This window comes from Dermochelys coriacea, chromosome 7 (genome assembly GCF_009764565.3).
Source record: "Dermochelys coriacea isolate rDerCor1 chromosome 7, rDerCor1.pri.v4, whole genome shotgun sequence".
In the NCBI taxonomy this organism is placed as follows: Eukaryota; Metazoa; Chordata; order Testudines; family Dermochelyidae; genus Dermochelys; species Dermochelys coriacea.
In genome coordinates, this window is record NC_050074.1 from 71,211,968 (window position 1) to 71,232,095 (window position 20,128).

The 20,128-nt window shown below is 35.8% G+C and overlaps 1 protein-coding gene across 2 annotated transcripts in view; it reads left to right on the forward strand.

Annotated features, from left to right (window-relative positions):
* Positions 1 to 9,767, forward strand: part of NRG3 (neuregulin 3) — an 896,691-nt gene extending 886,924 nt beyond the window's left edge. The window contains exons 9-10 of one of the 2 annotated variants that reach the window (XR_005294219.2): positions 2,818 to 2,960; positions 5,276 to 5,400. Coding sequence is in view for 1 of the 2 variants with exons in the window: in XM_038411630.2 (XP_038267558.1) it covers positions 5,276 to 5,783 (508 nt within the window). In the remaining variant the exon portion in view is untranslated. Of the gene's footprint in view, positions 1 to 2,817; positions 2,961 to 5,275 lie in introns of both variants that reach the window. The other variant, XM_038411630.2, reaches the window with a different exon arrangement.
* Positions 9,768 to 20,128: the final 10,361 nt, after the last annotated feature.

A 20,128-nucleotide genomic window follows, 5' to 3' on the forward strand; every position in this document is an offset into this window, starting at 1 on the left:
AAAGATAAACTAATCCGCCTTACCTAGTTTACCTATACTGGTTGCAATATTGGAGACTTGGATTAGGATGGGTTGGAGAAGATGGATTTCTGTCTGGCCTCAATCCCAAGAGAGAACCAACATGTAAACAAAGAGCACAAACAAAAGCTCTCCCGCCCCCAAGATTTGAAAGTATCTTGTTCCATTATTTGTCCTTTGGGTCAGGGGCCAGCCAGGTTAGCTGAGCTTCTTAACCCTTAACAGGTAACAAGATGTTGCTTCTGGCCAGAAGAGATTTTATAGCACTGTATATAGAAAGGTGATTACCCTTCCCTTTATATTTATGACACAGCCTGTACTGATTTACATTTTAAAGGGTGAAATCCTGTAAAGTGCTGAGTAACTGGCCTAGCTCCAGAAATGCATACACATGCACAAACTCTCACATACAGAAATTGTGTGTGTGTTTGTATGTTTATATATATATGGATTTCAACCCTGTTAACACATTGACCCCAGTCATTGGAATAATTTTTAAGTCATTCCAAGAATGTGCTGAAATTTGTTGTTTTTGAAGGGGAAGAGCAGTTTTACATTTTAATCTTGAAGGCTAATGTGATACCAGAATTCTTAAAAGAGAATTCTTAAAAAGGAGTTGCAATAATGGTTCAGTGTTAGGTGTGATGATAGATGTGATTCTTTGATTTCCTTTCTATTATACTGTTTCGTTTGTTAATCTGATTTTATTAAAATGAAGTCTTCAAAAAACAACGTACCAGGTCTGTGCAAAGCATGGTGCAGTCTACTGATGGGTTAATCTGTTTGGTTGAAAAAAGTGGGGTGGTTGTTTTTTTTGAGCAAAACCATACAAAAGGTTTACATTTTTAAAAACGACATTTTCACATGATGTGTTTTGATTTTTTTTACTGTTTTGTTTTGTTTAAAATCTCTTGTTCTCTGGAGTTTCAGCTTGGACCAAACACAAAGTGACAGAGACTCATTTCTGATCCCCCAAAAAAGATACCAGAAATCTCACAGTATGTCTATTCCCTTGAGATTTCCAATCCAATTGATTGTAGCTCTCACAAGGAAGTCGATTTCTGAAAAAATGTTTAAGTTCCCCCTCGCACAATTTTTCCAGATAAATATCTGAACTTTTGATTGCATAGCCAAACCTACAATGTGCTCTGCATCTTCCGGGGCTCATTCATCAGCAGTTCTGACTACAGGTTAGACAGAAATTGCACATTCATCTTTGGCAAAGGAGAGCTTTTATAATTACTTATTCTGGGCTACACAAACGTACTCCATCTTCTGAATTTTCTTGTCTTTTCTTGCTTGAGGGAAAGTGTTTGCCGCTTTCAAGAAATGCCAAGTTTCATCGTTTGAAATTGGGCATGACAGTTTAGAGTTTGTTGAGCAGAGTTAATATCGGTTGATTAATTAGTGCACTCTGCTAATTAAACAGTAGAGAAACCTGTTCTAAATTAGATCCATAAACAAACAAAGCATCTCCAGGCCATTCATATCCCCAGAGACTGACTGTGGTCTGAGGGTGACTGTTTATTTTTGATTAAGTGGCCAGCATTTTGACTGCAGGTTATTTAGGGGACAGCTGTTTACCTTTCAGGATATTAACTTTTATGAGATGTAGGGAGTCCTGCTGTGTATGTGTGTAAATATGCATGCACACAAACACACATCAGGCTTGTGTGTGTGTTTATTATATATATTATATCACAAACCTGATGTGTGTTTATATATATATATATATATATATATATATATAAATACAAACACATGCACACACAAGGCATCATTTCTGTGTGTGTGTGTGTGTGTGTGTGTGTGTGTGTGTGTGTGTATAATACAGAAAAATGATGCCTTGTGTGTGCATATTTATAATGCCTAATCCAAAGACCACTAAAGTCAATGGAAATATTCTCCTTCATCTCCCCGGGTTTTGGCTCAAATCCGTACTTTGAAGATCTAGAGCTAGTTTGTTATAAAGTTACTTGTACTGTGCTGAGATAACCCATTTCAAATGTAGTTCTGCCCAACTTATTTTCTCCATCTTAAAATGTGTCAGGATTTGGAGAGGGTAGCATACTATGTTTTGTTCAATTTTATTCTCACTCAGCACCCCAAGAATTACACAAATAAAACAAGTAATTATTATTACTTATTTTAAATGTTTATTAGTTTCCTCTTTTGTCTCTGTTTAAGCAAAGGAGGTGAGGAGAGGAAGGGAGTTGCATTCCAGAAACACAAAAAACGGAAATGTAAAATGAGTTTATTTAGGAAGAAAATAATTATTTTCTTTAAGGAAATGTTGTTTAAAATGTATTTGTTCTGTATCTTTATAATACTGCCCCATTTTCTGTGATCGCTCTGGGTCTAATTCTGCTCCCAACTAAATCAGTAAAATTCTGTTTGCTGTTTCAAGAGCAGGATCCAGCCCACAAATGAAAGTTGAGCCTCACTTGTTCAAATCTGATTTCCCTGCTGTTTCCCTTCATCTGCTCACCCACAAATTGAATGCTTTAGTCCAGCTTTGATCCTTGATTGAAAACCACATGGACACAAGGATGGAAATGCACAATTCCCAGTGCAGGATTAGGACATCTGATTGTACTTAAGGAGGATTCACGGGAATGTGCTGAGCATTAAATATGTTTGCCATTTTGGGGTTAGAAATATCATGACCTAAGTCTATATTATGGACTTGGTAAATTTTAACATTTTCATATCAATATCTGAGTTCATACTTGCTTATGCTAATATATCATCACTAGACATGTGAAATTCATTAAAAGAATTCACTCACTTCATTTGCAGGGTACAGCCCAGAAAGTATATTTAGGGGCTGAATTATCAATACAAATGAATAATGCAACTGATGAGACCACTCCGGCTATAGTGATTTGAAAATTATATGATAAACAAATGCAAAGGAAGCAAGAGTGGGCACAAGCCAACAGGTCTGCACTGTTTTTTTTATTTATTTATTTTATTTATTTATTTAAGATGTCCTCTCTACAGATGTATTTCTTTGATCCATATTTAATATTGATTCTTTGAAATGTGACCTATGAGTGATTTTGATAAATGGACTTGGAAGATGTCTAATTTCATTCTGTTTTTACGTGTTTGTTCATCATTTGCCCAAAAATTGTTTTGCAATTTTCTTTAATACTTCCACTGTGAAACACAAGAGATATCACATCTCTACAAGCAGCATCAGAGTTTGGTCCTTTCTCCCATAATTCCCTGGGCATACACAGGGTATCTCAAAGGCCTTTCAAAATCACCCAGAATGCACTGCTGCTGGGAGTAGGGCAGGAACCTTTGGGATACAGACCAGAAAGCAATATTGCTAAATCAATTCAATGTGGTATTAGTGTAGAGAAAGGGTAGAATTGCAGGTCCACTGAACATCACACTTGCCGAAGGTTGATATGCTGAATTGTATGTACAACAATCAATGTGCAATAATCAAGTTGACTACAATCAATGGAACACTAGTGAACATGTGCTTTAGGGAATCTGTTCTTATTCTTTATTAGTTCTCTATCTACTCCTACCAAATGATATACGTAAGCCCAAGTGACATGAGTTAGTTAAGTACAGGGAGTAATCCTCTTCAAGTCAAGATGGCAACTTTTTTACTCAAGTACCTAGCTGAATCTGGACCTTGAAGTGGAAACTCAGAAACCTAGTAAGATTAAATTACATTAGGGCCAAATCTTGCTTTCCTTGCTCTGGTGTAAAGCATGTAAGATTTAGCCTTTATCTTGTCTAGTTAAATAGTAATGTGATAATGTGACAAATGAAAATGAACTTTCAATAAAGATGTGGGACCTGAGTCTGATCTCACTTTCACTGATTTCACTTTAGTTACTCTTGATTTACCATGCTGTAACTGAGATCAGAATCAAACCCATAGTCCCTGATAACCATGGCTAATAGGAATATTAACTTATTGTACAAGCAGATTTGTATTAATTTTCCTATTAAAAAGGGAGCTGCTGAATTTTGACATGTCGCTAAGTTTCCAAAGTGATTCAGAATGCACATATTTTCAGTGATGTTTTTCAAGTATTTGCCGCAACTGATGATATGTTTACACTGCACTCTCCTGGTGGCATCATATAAGGTATGTATAGCTATATACCACAGTAAAAAGCAAGCTGCGTCCATGCTGTGGTGGGTAGCTACATTTGTACCTGTCAGCTCTGGCAGGGGGGAAGTGATGGGGAAAGGCTCCAGGAACGGGGAGACAGCAGGATACTACACTACTAAAAGCAGCACTACTTGGGTGTGTAGACAGATATATAGGATAAGGTTCAGATGTGTCTTTACTCGCCTAAGCAGTACCTCGCCCCCTACATTGCTATTTATACCCATGCCAGGGGTGTGTGCAGTGTACATATGCTGCTTACTGCCATGAGGTTTGTGCAGTGTAGAAGTACCTTGAAAGTCAGTTTTCATCAGCACAGTTGTATCCAACTTCTAAACAAAATGGAAATGTTGGTGAAATTAATGCAAATTGATGCAATTTAATGCAATTCCATCAAAATTTGAATTAATGGAGGATCTAGGATGTCTTTTTTTAACGGGACTATTTCCCAGAACCCCACCAGCCTTGTGCCATATATGACCGAAGAAAACCCCAACTTTAGAACCTTGGGTGCTTGAATAAGTGATCTGATTTTCAGAGGTACTGAGATCCTGCAACTCTCACTGATGTCAATGGGAGTGCAGATCATAAAAACACCTGGGTACAGAGTGTAGGATTGGACTCAGAACACGTTTATTGAAGTTAATTTCTCTGCACATTTCAGAACACTACCAAATTCTAATTCATACCAAAATACCCACGTTTTAAAATATTGATGCTTGAGGAAGGTGGGAATCTGCTTGCCAGATTAGGAATGTAATAATAAAACTACACATTTTATTATAAGGAAATAATAATAAAAATAATAATATTTAGCTGTCAAAGCACTTTACAAAGAGAGGTAAGTAAGATTATCCTCATTTTATACCTGGGGAAACTCAGGCAGATAGGGAAGTAACTTGCCCAAGGTCACCAAGCAGGTCAGTGGCAGAGCTGGGTATAGAAAGCAGCTCTGCTGAATTCCAGTCAAGTTCTCTATCCACTAGAACACCCTGCTTGTGACTATTCCTTGCTTCAGGAAGATACTTTTTCAGCAGATGTTTCCATTGACCTCTCATGTCTGGCTGTCTCACACAAAATGCAAAAGCTAATTATTTCTTTTATTATTGTTTTTAGATATTCATCCACTGGTTTAAAAACTCCTCAGAATACTTCAATAAATATGCAACTGCCTTCACGAGAGACCACCCTATATTTTAATAACGTGGATCAGAAGGACTTGGTTGGATATTCCTCATCAAGGGCCAACTCAGTTCCCATCATCCCGTCGGTGGGCTTGGATGAAGCCTGCATGCAAATGCAAAATGTTTCTGAAGTAACAGGCATCAAATGGTGCAAAAACTCCTATTCAGCTGAACTTGTCAATGTCAGTGCCCCAGTCAGCAATTGTCTTATAGCAGAACAACAGGAAGTGAAAATATTGCTAGAAACTGTCCAGGAGCAGATTCGAATTCTGACTGATGCAAGGAGGTCAGAGGACTATGAACTGGCAAGCACAGAATCAGAGAACAGTGCAAGTGAAAACACAGCTTTTCTGCCCATGAATCCCATGGCAAAATCAGAACGAGAGGCAAAATTTGTCTTAAAAAGCGAAACACACAGAGTCTCGGCATTGACCAAGTGACTTTGAGGAGACTCGGGGTGGGGAAATGAAGGATCTCTGCATTCAATGCTTTGCTAAACAGGAAGGGAAGGAAATTAAATACAAATTATTTATATGCATTAATTTAAAAGCATCTACTTAGAAGAAACCAAATAGTCAATCACCCCCATATCATAGTGGTTTTTAACAAAATATTTTTTTAAGGGAAAGAAAAGTTCCAGGAGGGATAAAGCATACATCTAAAGCGTTTTTGGTTTGGGGGTATTTTTTTTGGAGGGATGGGGGGGTTGTATTGTTGTTTTTCTTTTTCAGACTTGCACATTCAGTTGCAGTTACATACAGTATGTTTTAAAACTGTCCTGTTTGGCTGTTAGAAGGCTTGGGATATGCATATTTTTCAAAATGGCCAAATTCATTCTTAGACTCTAGTTTCAAAGTAGAGCTGTGTGGAACTGTTCACCAGGAATTCATTCTCTGGTGAGCAAGTTCTTCTTGAGTAGCTTCCAATAATACAGGCCCATAATTAGCCATCCATTCTACCAGCAGCTTGGTCCCAGATTCATAATTTTAAACCAAATCAACACACATACAAAGTCAATCTTTCCTGTCTAAATTCTGAAGTATGGTTCCAAGCCACCTAAAATCTGAAGCAGCTGTAAAGCCCTGATTCAACCAGATGCTTAAACATGTGGCTTCCTTTAAGTACATGAAAAGTCTTAGTGAAGTCAGTGGGATGACCCATGACCTTTAAATTAGCATGTGCTTAAATATCTTGTTAAATCAGGACATAAGAGCAGGAGATGCAATGATCGGGTGTTGCTCAGAACCACTGCACAGCCCTATCTTGTGACCTGTGCTTTTGTAGTTTAGATTTTCAGTGAGAAAGGAAAAGAAGAAGAAAAAGGTAGCGTGTGTGTGTTTCTGCCAATGGGTACTTCAACCACATTATTTTGTCACAAAAATCACAGTATTTTGAAAATGTTATACTTTGAAGGCATTATGAGCACTCCAAAAGAACAAGTTTAAAATATATTTTTAGTATGGTTTGTTCAGAGATCAGTCAGGGAGATATAAGATGATCAATATTCAGCATATATTTGTTCATGCTGTCCTAATTTGTTTCCACATTCAGTTTTTCCAGTCATTTTAATTAAGCATGACTTATGCTTGTGAACGTTTAAAGCCCCTTTCCTGGAGCTGGTTTGGTATGGGTGGGTCCATGCATTTGTAAAAACTTGTCTTGACTTTAATGAGCAAGGGCACATGGGCTTCACCAAATAGATGTATTTGGAGGATCAAGGTTTTAGAAAAGATTGCTGATTGCTGACATTTGCTGATTGCAGCATCCCAAGCACTTGCTTTCTTACATTTTCTTTTCCGTTTTCTCCTGTATCCACAGCACATGATACACCACTAATACAGTAGTAATGACATATGAACTACTATTTTAAAATACAGTCTGTTTAAATTATTTGTTTAAAAAATTAATGAACTATAGTAAATAATTACCAAACAGCCTTCCCTGTTCAATGCTGGAAGACTGGTTGATTTATTAACAAAATCTAAGGTATACACAAAATGTATTCAAATACATACTCCTTTTACAGCAAGGTAATTGCTAAAGTTATTAGATGTGCCCCAGAATTTCCAGTTCACCATTCTCAAGAGTGAGTTTCCAAAATAGAACAATCGATCAGTCTAGTGCTGTTGTATGTTGAGTCGGAATAAAGCAATATTTCAACTTCTGTCTAGAGAACTGAAGAAAAAGAAAAGCTGAAGGCATATGCCATTTATTTCCCCCCCCCCCAGTTAGGGCATTAAGGAAAAATTAGTATTCATATAAGAAGTCTTTTTCTAAAAAAAAAAAAAAAAAAAAAAAAGCAAAGTTGATGGAATTGTCTCATTTACACAACTTTCTATGACTGTAATCTTTGCTGTGTGTTTTCAATAAAAATATATATGAGAGCAAATTATGATTTATGCCCCTGGATGGAGCATCATTGCTTTGATTCCCTTCTTCAAATGTCACTTTGATACAGCTGGATTTAAGGAATGAGTTCCCTGAGGTGTGTACCTTATTGTTGATGAAAGCTCCAACCCTGCAATTTGATATATGTGGGCAGTGCCCTGTTCACTTCAGCAGGGCTCCATGTGGGTGCAGCAGGCTGCCTCCACTCAGTGAACTACAGGATCAATACCTAAGATACATATTTCAAAATGAAACCTTTTTAAACTAACAGAAGTCTGAGCCTATTGCCCCCAAATCCAACTACATCTTGCAATCAGAAATGTATTGGAAACACACTGCAGGATTTCTGTTGAAGAAAGAGGCAATGCCTTTCTTAAAAGAAAGTGTTAGTTTAACACCCTCAAAAGCAGAAATAATGGAAGAGCAATGTATTAAAAACCGATGGAGTGTCTGATTGAATAATAGATGAATATCTGAAATGGTGAGAAATCTTCAGCTCATGTTAGAGATGCTATCTTGTACTCAGCAATGGATATGTGACTGTTATATGTTACCTGTTCTATTCAGTTTCAGCATGTTTGAATAGAGAGACATTAATACTAACCTTATGATAGACTAGTGTATTATTTATTAAGAATATCATTTCAGCACTTACAGAAAGTTCCATTGTTTCAAGAGGAAAAAGTTAAAGAAGATCTAGACAGGTCACCGTAATATGTATTGTATGTTTCTCTAATGTAAGTATTTTTCCCTGACCTGCTATATTTTATAGTGAATGGAACAAAAATTTCTCTGAGTTCTGACACTTTAATTATGTAGGCCGCAGAAAAGACTTCATAAAATTTCACTTATGCTACTGAAAAACTAGCACATATTTTTGTTCCATACAATCTCATTGAACCCAAGTTGCTTAGAAGGGATGTAAATCAGTGTAGAATATAGTTCATGCTAATACAATTACGTCTGTTGCTCAGCTGGGAAACCAACTAATAATCCTCCATGGAAGAAGCTCTAAACTCATCAATGTACTCATAAGATCATTGAAATTTACAGCTGACCTGTAAAGATCAAGTTTAGTTAGGTGTGAAAATTCACACGGGCTGTTACACTTCACCAAACAGTGAAAATAGCTAATTAAATGGTTTAAAATTGACCAAGGGAAATCAACATCTCTTAAGCATACTTCTATTGAACAGAATTATAAAATATGGCTATTGTGCATCCTAGATTTCTTGTTTCTTAATAGGTTTTCTTCAAAACAACCCAACAACCTCTTCCCTACTCCCTATTAGTAGAGGGGTCCCAGAAATCTTAAGTGGGAATGTGGTGAATATAGACCACACTTTGCTTAACCATTGAAAAACACTTTATAATTCAGTAGGGCTATCCTGTGGTATCCTAATTCATGTTCAATATTTCCTTCTTGAATAGTCCCATTAAGTTCAATGAGTCTATTCATGGATAAGGTAGTATTCAAGGTGAGTAAGGCTATCAGAATCTAGCCCTCAATTAGGGAAAAATCTTAGATAGATGGCCAGACTCTCAACTGATGTGTATTCATCTAACTCCATTGAAATCAGTGGAGTGATGCCAATTTACATCAGCTGAGAATCTGATAATATTTGCAACAAAATTGAACTGTCCAATACAACACCCAAAAAAGTAATCTCTCATGTGATATAAAGAATTCTGCTTTGATTCATGGAGCTACATTTTTTTTTAATGGTGGCAATCCTATTTATGCCAATGGGAGTCTTGTGCAAACATCATGAATAGAATGTGGTTCATAGTGGTTAACTGAATGGAATGATTAGATTATTGTTAGGGCTGTCGATTAATTGCAGTTAACTCACACAATTAACTCCAAAAATTAACTGGGATTAATCACACTATTAAACAATAGAATACCAATTGAAATTTATTAGGGCTGTCAAGTGATTAAAACATTAATCGTGATTAATCATGCGATTAAAAATGATTCACAATTAATCGTGTGTTTAATCACTCTATTAATAATAGAATACCATTTAAATATTTTGGGGTGTTTTCCACATTTTCAAATATATTTATTTCAAATATATAAAACAGAATACAAAGTGTACAGTGCTCACTTTATATTTATTTTTGATTACAAGTATTTTCACTATAGAAAAACAAAAGAAATAGTATTTTTCTATTCACCAATACAATTGCTGTAGTGCAATCTCTTTCTCATGAAAGTTGAACTTACACATGTAGAATTATGTACAAAGAACTGCATTCAAAAATGAAACAATGTAAAATTTAGAGCCTATAAGTCCACTCAGTCCTACTTCTTGTTCAGCCAATCGCTCAGACAAACAAGTTTGTTTACGTTTGCAGGAGATAATGCTGCCTGCTTCTTGTATACAATGTCACCTGAAAGTGAGAACTGGCATTCTCATGGCACCATTGTAGCTGGCTTTGCAAGATATTTATATGCCAGATGCGCTAAAGATTCATATGTCCCTTCCTGCTTCAACCACCATTCCAGGGGACATACATCCATGCTGATGACAGGTTCTGTTCGATAACAATCCAAAGCAGTGCAGACCAATGGATGTTCGTTTTCATCCTGTGAGTCAGATGCCACCAGTAGAAGGTTGATTTTCTTTTTTGATGGTTCAGGTTCTGTAGTTTTCACATCTTAGTATTGCTCTTTTAAGACTTCTGAAAGCATGCTCCACAAAACCCCATCCCTCTCAGATTTACGAAGGCACTTCAGATTCTTAAACTTTGGGTCGAATGCTGTAGCAATCTTTAGAAATCTCACATTGGTACCTTCTTGGCATTTTGTCAAATCTGCAGTAAAAGTGTTCTTAAAATGAACATGTGCTAGGTAATCATCCGAGACTACTATAACATGAAATATATGGCAGAATGTGGGTAAAACAGAGCAAGGGACATATAATTCTTCCCCCAAGGAATTCAGTCACAAATTTAATTAATGTATTATTTTTTTAACCAGTGTTATCAGCATGGAAGTATGTCCTCTGGAATGGTGGCCAAAGTAAGACTGAGTGGACTCGTAGCTTTGAAGTTTTACATTGTTTTGTTTTTTAGTGCAGCTATGTAACAAAAAATATCTACATTTGTAAGTTACACTTTCATGACAAAGAGATTGCTTAGTACTTGTATGAGATGAATTGAAAACTACTATTTATTTTGTTTATCATTTTGACCAGTGCAAATATTTTTAATAAAAATAATATACACTTTGACTTCAATTACAACACAGAATACAATATATATGAAAATGTAGAAAAATATGCAAAATATTAAATACATTTCATAAAACTTTAGAGCCTACAAGTCCACTCAGGCCTACTACTTGTTCAGCCAATCACTAAGACAAACAAGTTTGTTTACATTTACGGGAGATACTGTTGCCTGCTTCTCATTTACAATGTCACCTGAAAGTGAGAACAGGCATTTGCATGGCACTGTTGTAGCCGGCGTTGCAGATATTTACATGCTAGATATGCAAACGGTGTATGCCCCTTCATGCTTTAACCACCATTCCAGAGACATGCTTCCATGCTGATTATGCTTGTTAAAAAAATAGTATTTAATTAATTTGTGACTGAACTCCTTGGGGGAGAATGATATGTCCCTGTTCTGTTTTACCCGCATTCTGCCATATATTTCATGTTATAAAGGTCTCAGATGATTACTTAGCACATATTGCTCATTTTAAGAACACTTTCACTACAGATCTGACAAAACGCAATGAAGGTACCAATCTGAGATTTCTAAAAATTGCTACAGAACTCGACCAAAAGTTTAAGAATCTGAACTGCCTTCGTAAATCTGAGAGGGATGGGGTTTTGTGGAGCATACTTTCAGAAGTCTTAAAAGAGCAACACTCCAATGCAGAAACTACAGAACCCACACCATCAAAAAAGAAAATCAACCTTCTGCTGGTGGCATCTGACTCAGATGATGAAAATGAATGTGCATCAGTCTGCTTTGCTTTGGATCATTATCTAGTAGAACCCATCATCATCATGAACACACATCCTTTGCTTTCAGAGTAGCAGCCGCGTTAGTCTGTATTTGCAAAAAAGAAAAGGAGTACTTGTGGCACCTTAGAGACTAACATTCTTTGGAATGGTGATTGAACCATGAAGGGACATATGAATCTTTAATGCATCTGGCATGTAAATATCTTGAGACGCCGGTTACAACAGTTCCATGTGAACTCCTGTTCTCACTTTCAGGTGACATTGTAAATAAAAAGTGGGCAGCATTATCTCCTGCAAATGTAACCAAACTTGTTTGTCAGAGCAACTGGTTGAAGTAGGACTGGGTGGACTTGTAGGCTCTAAAGTTGTACATTTTTATTTTTGAATGCAGTTATTTTTTGTACATAAGTCTACAAGTGTAAGTTCAACTTTCATGATAAAGAGATTGCACTACAGTACAATGTGTGTGGTGAATTGAAATATACTATTTCTTTTGTTTTTTTACAGTGTAATCAAAAATAAATATAAAGTGAGCACTGTATATTTTGTATTTTGTGTTGTAATTGAAATCAATATATTTGAAAATGTAGAAAACATCCAAAAATATTTAAATAAATTGTATTTTATTATTGTTTAACAGTGTGATTAATCGAGATTAATTTTTTTAATTGTGTGATTAATCACGATTAATTTTTTAATCGCTTTCTGCCCTAATTATTGTGTCTATCCCCCTACAAGGGCTGGATATTCCCCAGTGAGACCCAGTTCAGCAAAGCACTTACATGTGGGCTTAACTTTAAATTTTGAAGCCAATGAGACTTAAGCATACGCTCACAGTGATGCATGTACTTAGATGTCTTGTTGAACCATGGCTTAAAAGAAGATCTAAAGGAAGATCTAAAAGGAAGTCAAATTCTGCTCTAAGTTAAACATGATAGTATAAGTAAGAGTAAAATTTGGCCCCATAAAGAAATACTATATTTCATCTTGCCACAAATTCAGTTTACTAGATTTCGAAGGTTCCCCTAATTTTTAAAGAAATCATAACAAATATGTACTAAGGGAGAGTTCTTCCAAAGTATTGTGATTTGGAATTCAAACTCATAGGATCAGAGTTGTAACAAAGTTCAAGTCTGGTCTAAAAATTGGCAGATACCAAAAACAGAGATGGTCTCTTAAAGTCCCCTTAAATACATATACCTACAAGCAAAAGACTGATAAAGAAGTTTTAAGTTGCCCGCTCTTCCTTTCCTTTGTTGCTTTTATCATTCTTTGTACAAGTTTAAATGTTTGCTTTGTTTTATATTTGAAAATTAGTTTCTGGCCCATCACCTTCAAAACAGCTTAAAAACGTAAGTTCTTTCCTGTTTGTATTTATTGAAATCCAGGGATTTTTTTTAAACTGTCAGGGCCAATGATGCATAAGCTACTGCTCCAAATATATGATCGGGTTTTTTTAGAGTAAGCCTGGGTCCCAATTAAAAATATCAATGCATGGAAAATCAAAGGTGGCTCTTCACCCTATCATATGGCAGGATGTTTTAGGTGCTTGTAACTGGTACATTGTGTGTACTGTGACCACAGCAAACTGGGAGTGAAATCCTGCTCAATTTATTTATAAGAGTGTTCCTTCTAAATGCACCAATGAATATGGTAATTTTTGGCCCTTGGGGTGCAGGTTTTGGATTTGACATTTGCATAGTAACTACATTATATTCTTTTTTGTATTATAAATAGCAAACTTGAAAAGTTAATTCTATTGAAATGTACATCAAATAGTACTGAGCTGTGTCAAAGTTCTAAGTTCTAATTGGACAGATATTGAAGTGAATGAGTCTTTGTCCTGTTGACTTGAATTAGATTGGCATTGGATTGGACCTTATGAGGCATTAGTTTTTCTAGGTTTTTTGTTTTTAAAAAAAACTAGCTAGAAAGTATATAAAGGAAGTGGAAAGTTATTATGTAACTAGGAAATACACACTGGATAAGGATACAGTAGTCTGTAGTACCTGTAAACTGCACACTGTTAAAATGGTGTAATCTTAACAAATGTATGAGCTATTCGAACTGTGTGTGCATGTGAATTGCCAAAACAAAATCTACCTGAACTTATCAGTAACTGAGTTTGGAATATTTTAAACAAGGAGAAGAGAAAAAGCTTTTAAACTCCTGCTCTTTATTGATAGTTATTACAATATTTTATGTATTGGAGGTAACCATCCTTTGAGTCTTCATTTATTACTCAAGCATCATTTCTGAAATCCCATCAGTATAAAGACAGAGAGATAAAAGGACTATTGTCTTGGAGCATTTTGCTACCTTCAACTTATTTTCTTCATAGAACTTGAAGAGTAATTTTCTTTGCATAAAGATCCTGCAAAGGAGGAGCTATTTCTAATGATCCAGATTGCTATTTTAGTGAGACTTTTTATTTTCAAATTATTATATTATTATAATAATAATAATGTAAAAAAAATCACAACAAACAAGAATCTACATTTTTTCTATAAAGGATTATTATATTTTCTATGTATACTTAATACTTTTTACTGATTATTAAAGAGTATAAATTAAGTACAAGACATACCGTACTCATATGACATGTATATTCTTGTTTGTTGATATAGCCTGAGCAATATCTAATCTAATTGCATCAGAAGAGACTTTTGTACCTTTACCTTCTCTATTTCCATCAGCACCACTACAGGTACATATCATATCACAGATGGATATCATGCCTTATATAAGCTTTATCTCATCCTCTTTCTTTCCCCTTTCACTTGAAGGAGGTCAGGCCCAATTCTTCACTGATTTACATCCCATGCAAATTACTGAAGTCAATGGGGTTGCAATGGCTATAGAAACAACACAGAATTTAGACCACAGTGCCATATTCGACACCCTTCTAATGTTGGATATACCTGACCCACATAAGAAAGAATGTCATTCAGGGACTGGCCATAGGGACAAGAGGATTTAAATTATAAATCTAGAAACAAGTAAACCTAGAGCCCAATCCTTGAAGGACTTAAGTGTTAAGCGCTGTGTATGTCTGTGTAATTCAGTGGGGGGATTTCTCAGTCTCTGCAGGATCTGGGCTTAAGTGATTTTAAATAGTAGCAAATTTTTAGTATGTCTTTGTGTCATTCTTTCATGATCCCACAAAGTTTCTAACATTGCAGAAATCATGGAGTCAAAATGTCTTCCATTATTTTTCTGTCTGAAGTTATGAAACCATAAGGCTTGACAGGTTTTAATCGCTCATCTGTTTGACACCCTATTATATCTGTGCCAAGAATACCCAATATTAATATTTGCAATAAATCAAAGTTGGCAAGGGTCTGACTAAATCAGAATAGATCTTTAACATGATGAACAATTGTGGTCCAAGCATATGCAATTGTTAGCTTTTCTGGGCAAACAGAGCTACTCTTAGGAGCTGATGATTCTTTACTAGATTAAAATGTATAATTTTGTGTGTACTACTGCTATCCCCAAAAGTGTGAAACGTTCTCTAGAATATACATTTAAATTAAAAAAAGGTCTTGAATTCCAGCTAGTTTGAGGGGTGAAATAGGACTGCAAACTCAGTCCAGTACTAGCTGAGCTGCATATTTAACTGGATGACAGAACATTTTCTTGGAAAACTAGTCCTTCTGTGTCTTCTCCCCATAAATTAATGTATTGATTGCATGTGTGTTGTTGCCTATGAACGAATTAATTGTGTGATAGCAAGAAACCAGTGTTTATATTTGTTTAGAAATCATTAACAGTTAAAAGTGTTAGCAGTAAGATAGCTTCCAACTCTTTCAGAAGACCAAAGACCAGTATACACATTTGAAGCGACCTGAGTTTTATAACTTCTGGTGTTGCTTTTTGCCTCCCATTATTATTAAAGTTCCTCCAATGGTTAAGATTCCTAACAGATATTGAATCAAATAATTTTATGGGATTAATGTCAAAACACATGAAGGAGCTATCACAATAGTTGTAGAACCATTTTAAAGTAATCTTTGCTTTGGAAGGTTAATAAACACAGTTTTATCTCAATCGGTGTCATGAATAGTTGGAAGCTACTTATGTCTGACATTTTAAAACCATATTTTAATGTGTTTAAGACAAAACAATTAATATCTATTGCTTTCCAAAATAAATAGTGTCAGCAAAAGGTAATAAGGAAGAAATGGGGAAATGAGAAGATGACTTAATGCGGTCTTTTCTTATTTCTACTAGACAGTGCTCATTATTAAAACAGCATTTTGTACTTCCAGAATTATATGAGAATATACTGAAACAATGTTTCTCACACTGGTCAAAATTCTTTCCTCTACAAAGAGTGAGCGCAAGCCCTGTGCACCTCTGAATATCCCAATAAATCTCTCAAAATAGTGCTTAAGTGGGACACAAGTATGCCATAGACTTTGTGTTGGCTCTCTGCATAAGAATGAATGTTATTCATTCTGAGAGAACTCTGATCTTTTCAAAGGGCGGATCAGTGAGTATGTTCAGAAAAAAATAGTAAAGGGACTAGCTTTACTTTCTTAAAAAAACAAAAAGTAAACTAAGGAATTACCAAAATCAGATCTATCTGTTAAATCATGACTATCCTAGAAACAGTTCTGATTTTGCTGATTCTTGATTGGAAATAACCAATCAGACAGAAACATTAGCAGACAATCCTGTATAGCCACTTGTTGAAAAATATGTGTACACGAGATTTCTCCTGTCTCCTTGTTAAAAAAAATAGTTTTCACAGGTGAAGGCAGAATGGATTAAAAGAACGTTAGGACAAAGTCTGAGAAATTATGCTTTACCATAACCTGCTACTTCATGGTCTCCCTGGCTTAAATGATGCCTCTAGTGATCTCAAGTCCTTGCCATCAGAGCTGGTTGAGATTTTTTACATTTCAAATTTTCAAAATTTTATAAATTTTGAATTAAAGGAGGGGAGGGGCTAGAAAAAACTCCCCCCCCCCATTTTTTTCCATCCACCTCTGCTTGCCATATATATTTTCTGTTAAGTTATTGAAAAAATACATAGGAGAAAAAAGTTTTTCCACATATAAATGGTAAATTCTTTGTTTTGTTTTATGTTTCTAACTGAGAAACTTGAAACTATAAAAGCTCAACACAGTAGTTGCTGTAAATGCTAACCTCCCATTTAAATCAATGGAATATTTTTGTGTAGGTTGGTGGCAGGTTTGGGCCCTATGCGAAAATTAAAAGAATCTAACAGACAGAAAAAATTCTGTTCAGAACTCCCAGACCTGAGTGTGACCTGGTGTAAACAGAAGTACCTTCATTGAAGTGAATGGGGCTTCCATGATGCAAATGGGGCATCCAGGGAAAACACTGATGGTTTGCAGAAGTAAATCTTAGCCCAAGTGCAAAACTCTAATTCGCTGCAATGCAGACAGGATTCCCCCTCACCACCCCCCATATTTAAATGCAGTCTAAGATACCAACAGCATGAGTTATTTTTGTCCTCGTATGTTAGGCTATTTACAGTGCCCAAACTATTGTGGTTCCTCTTCTACTGCTAAAAAATATTTCTAGTAGAGTCCAAACAGAGATTTTTTGAAGATTTTTCTCCCTGAAAATTTAGTAATAGAGTCTAAAACATAGGGCCAGATCCTCAGCTGGTGTGAACTGGCATTCGGACCCATGCTGGTTTAGACTGAGGATCTGACTCATAGTTTGAATTGACCTTCTATTTTATACAGTATTTTAAGTAACTGTAAGAATCCAATATTTCTAGATCTATAAGGATGGTTTCTGCACTGTATGCAGCAGTATCTTTCCAGCTACCCTCATCTTTTATACTTAATGCCATATTCTCCTTGACCTTTGTGCAGCTTCTGCTACTGTCTACAGCCCTGTTAAAAGTAGCCATTGTAGTTCTGCAGTTAGCAGAATAACTGTTATTGATGAACTAATTTAGCTTCAATTCTGCCTTTTGTATGAGGAGCACTTACTACCCCTATCTAAGAGCTGTATTCTCTCTCACACACAAACATACCTGTGTTCAAACAAAAAGAAACAATCTGTAGCAATCCTAGAAATTCAAATCCAGTCCCAGTGGGTGTGATATGTCTGTTAGGTTGGTTTTCAGATACAGAGTTGTGTTTAATAAACACAATAAAAGTATATTTTCATATTGTTTTCTAAGTAGCATTCCTGTATGTGGTATAGAGCAACAGGCCAGTGAGTACACTCACATCCAGATAATTTTTGTTCTTACAGAATAAGGGTGGGGTTTTCAAGAAGCCTATGGGTAACTAGATGCCTAACTACCTTGGACTTTTTTGAAATTTCCGGCCCCAAAAGAAGCTAATGGAATACTTTCTACAAAAATAATAATAGTCTGGAGGGGGATAATTATTCTGAGCAACCTATGTGTGTGGCTTTTTTTTTCTTTTTCTTTTCTTAATAAATTAGGTCTTACATGAACCAATCTACATGAACAATTCTTTCCATTTTTTATTTACAAACTGGTGCCTGGCATGAAATCTGGCAGAAAGTTTAATTGGGTTCATAGTCTTTCCTTGCAGGTCCAACCTTAGAGAAATTCACCTTTCCCAATCTGCCCTGTCTTAAACTTGGAGTACAATTTGGCTCAGTTCAACTCCATCCTGCCATGTTGATGAGTTCTGTTGTTGCAAGGAATCTAAGAGCTAGCACTGAATACTTACCATTTGCTGGTATGTCTTTGCAAAAATGGATCTACAAAGGTGTCCAGTCCTGGAATGTGCTGGGTACGTCCTGTAAGGCTGAGGATGGTCAGCACCTCATAGGGTAGGGAAATATGCAATGTTTAGCAGCAGATGCTCTCTCACAACTCCAGCACTGAATGAGTACTGGGGTTGAGTTGGGCACAGTTGCTTTCATGCTTTAAGTTACTCCTATTGCAAATGCAAGACTAGAAACTACTCATGGATGCTTAAGATTAGAGCTGGTCAAAGCATTTCCAAATAAAAGAATTTGTTTGTTTATTTTAATGGGATCTTTTTTCAAAAGAAAATTCTGCAAAACATGTGACCAACATTTTTGTGAATTTTTTCTTGACAATATTGACTAAATTTTTCAACAAAAAGGGCACTGACTGTTGTTGAAATGGGTATTGACACTTTTAGTTTGATGCAAACTCAATTTTCAGTAAATTAAACATTTTGATAACCATTCTGATAATGTTTTCAAGAAACAAATTACCCATTGTTAAAAAAATAATTAGTCTAATTCAAATCCCATGTGATCTACATCAATTTTTCTAAACTTTTGCATTCCACCCCCCTCCCCATTTTTTAACTAGATCTACATAAGTGCCCTATTGAGAAGAACATAAGAGCCAGTTGCTGACATAAACAAGTGCCAGGGCTTTAAATAAGTACTGTCTGTGGCAGTCAGCTGCTCAATATCTTATGACATGTGCTGGGTCAACAGTGCTCTTATTGGCCTTCCCTCTTGTCGTGCTTGTTCCTCTCAGCTTACTTTATTGGATCACATGAGTAACAAAACATCATGCTCAGCATCCCAACCGCTGTTAAAGCTGCTTTCCAACCACCTCCTGCTGTGCTCTTGAGAGACCGATCATTTGAAAATTACATAAAATTGAATGAAGATTAGGAATACTTTATGCCTTCACTGTGTATGTCCAGCTGGTATATGTGGGGGAAATCAGGTTTTCAATACCCATCATTTAATCAACAGGGATATTAAGACATCCTAATAAAATCTGAATGATTTGTTCAGGTGGCTACTGATATCTGTGTTAACCCCCATCCCATACACCAGATTTTTCTTTGAAATCTTTATTTCTTAATCAGCTGGTGTGAATCTGGCTGCATTTCAAGCTGAATTCTCTGAAATGTAGTACTATACTTGATTTAATAATTTTCCTTCTTGATCATTGAAAATTTGCAATGTCACAACAGGCCATAAGAACTAAGCTTACAATGTTCCAGAAATATGCATGATATGGAAGTTTGAGCATTCATATTGCACACAGTGAGTGTTGTGAGGTCTTCTCCTTAGCAATTGAAAGCCTTGAACCATTGTTCACCAGTAGCTGAATTATGGATAATAAATTACCCTGCCAAATCACTTCTATTGTTAACAATATTAGTATGGAAAATTTAATTGAATTTGGGGGGCTTTTATACCAATATATTTATATAAAAAGATAAAGTACTTTAATTGTAAAGAATTCCATGAACATGAATACTCCAATTTGAGGTTTAAGGACCTGGGAAATTTTCTTGGTAAAGGATATAAACACACAGCCTAAACATATTAAAGAGGTAAAAAGCTGTTCCTTTTCAACTATCTTTGTTTCCCCATCTTCTTTTTCCTCTATTTTTGTTTTGTGGGGAGCGGGGGGAATAATCATAGTGTCTATGACAAAGATTGTGTTTCAA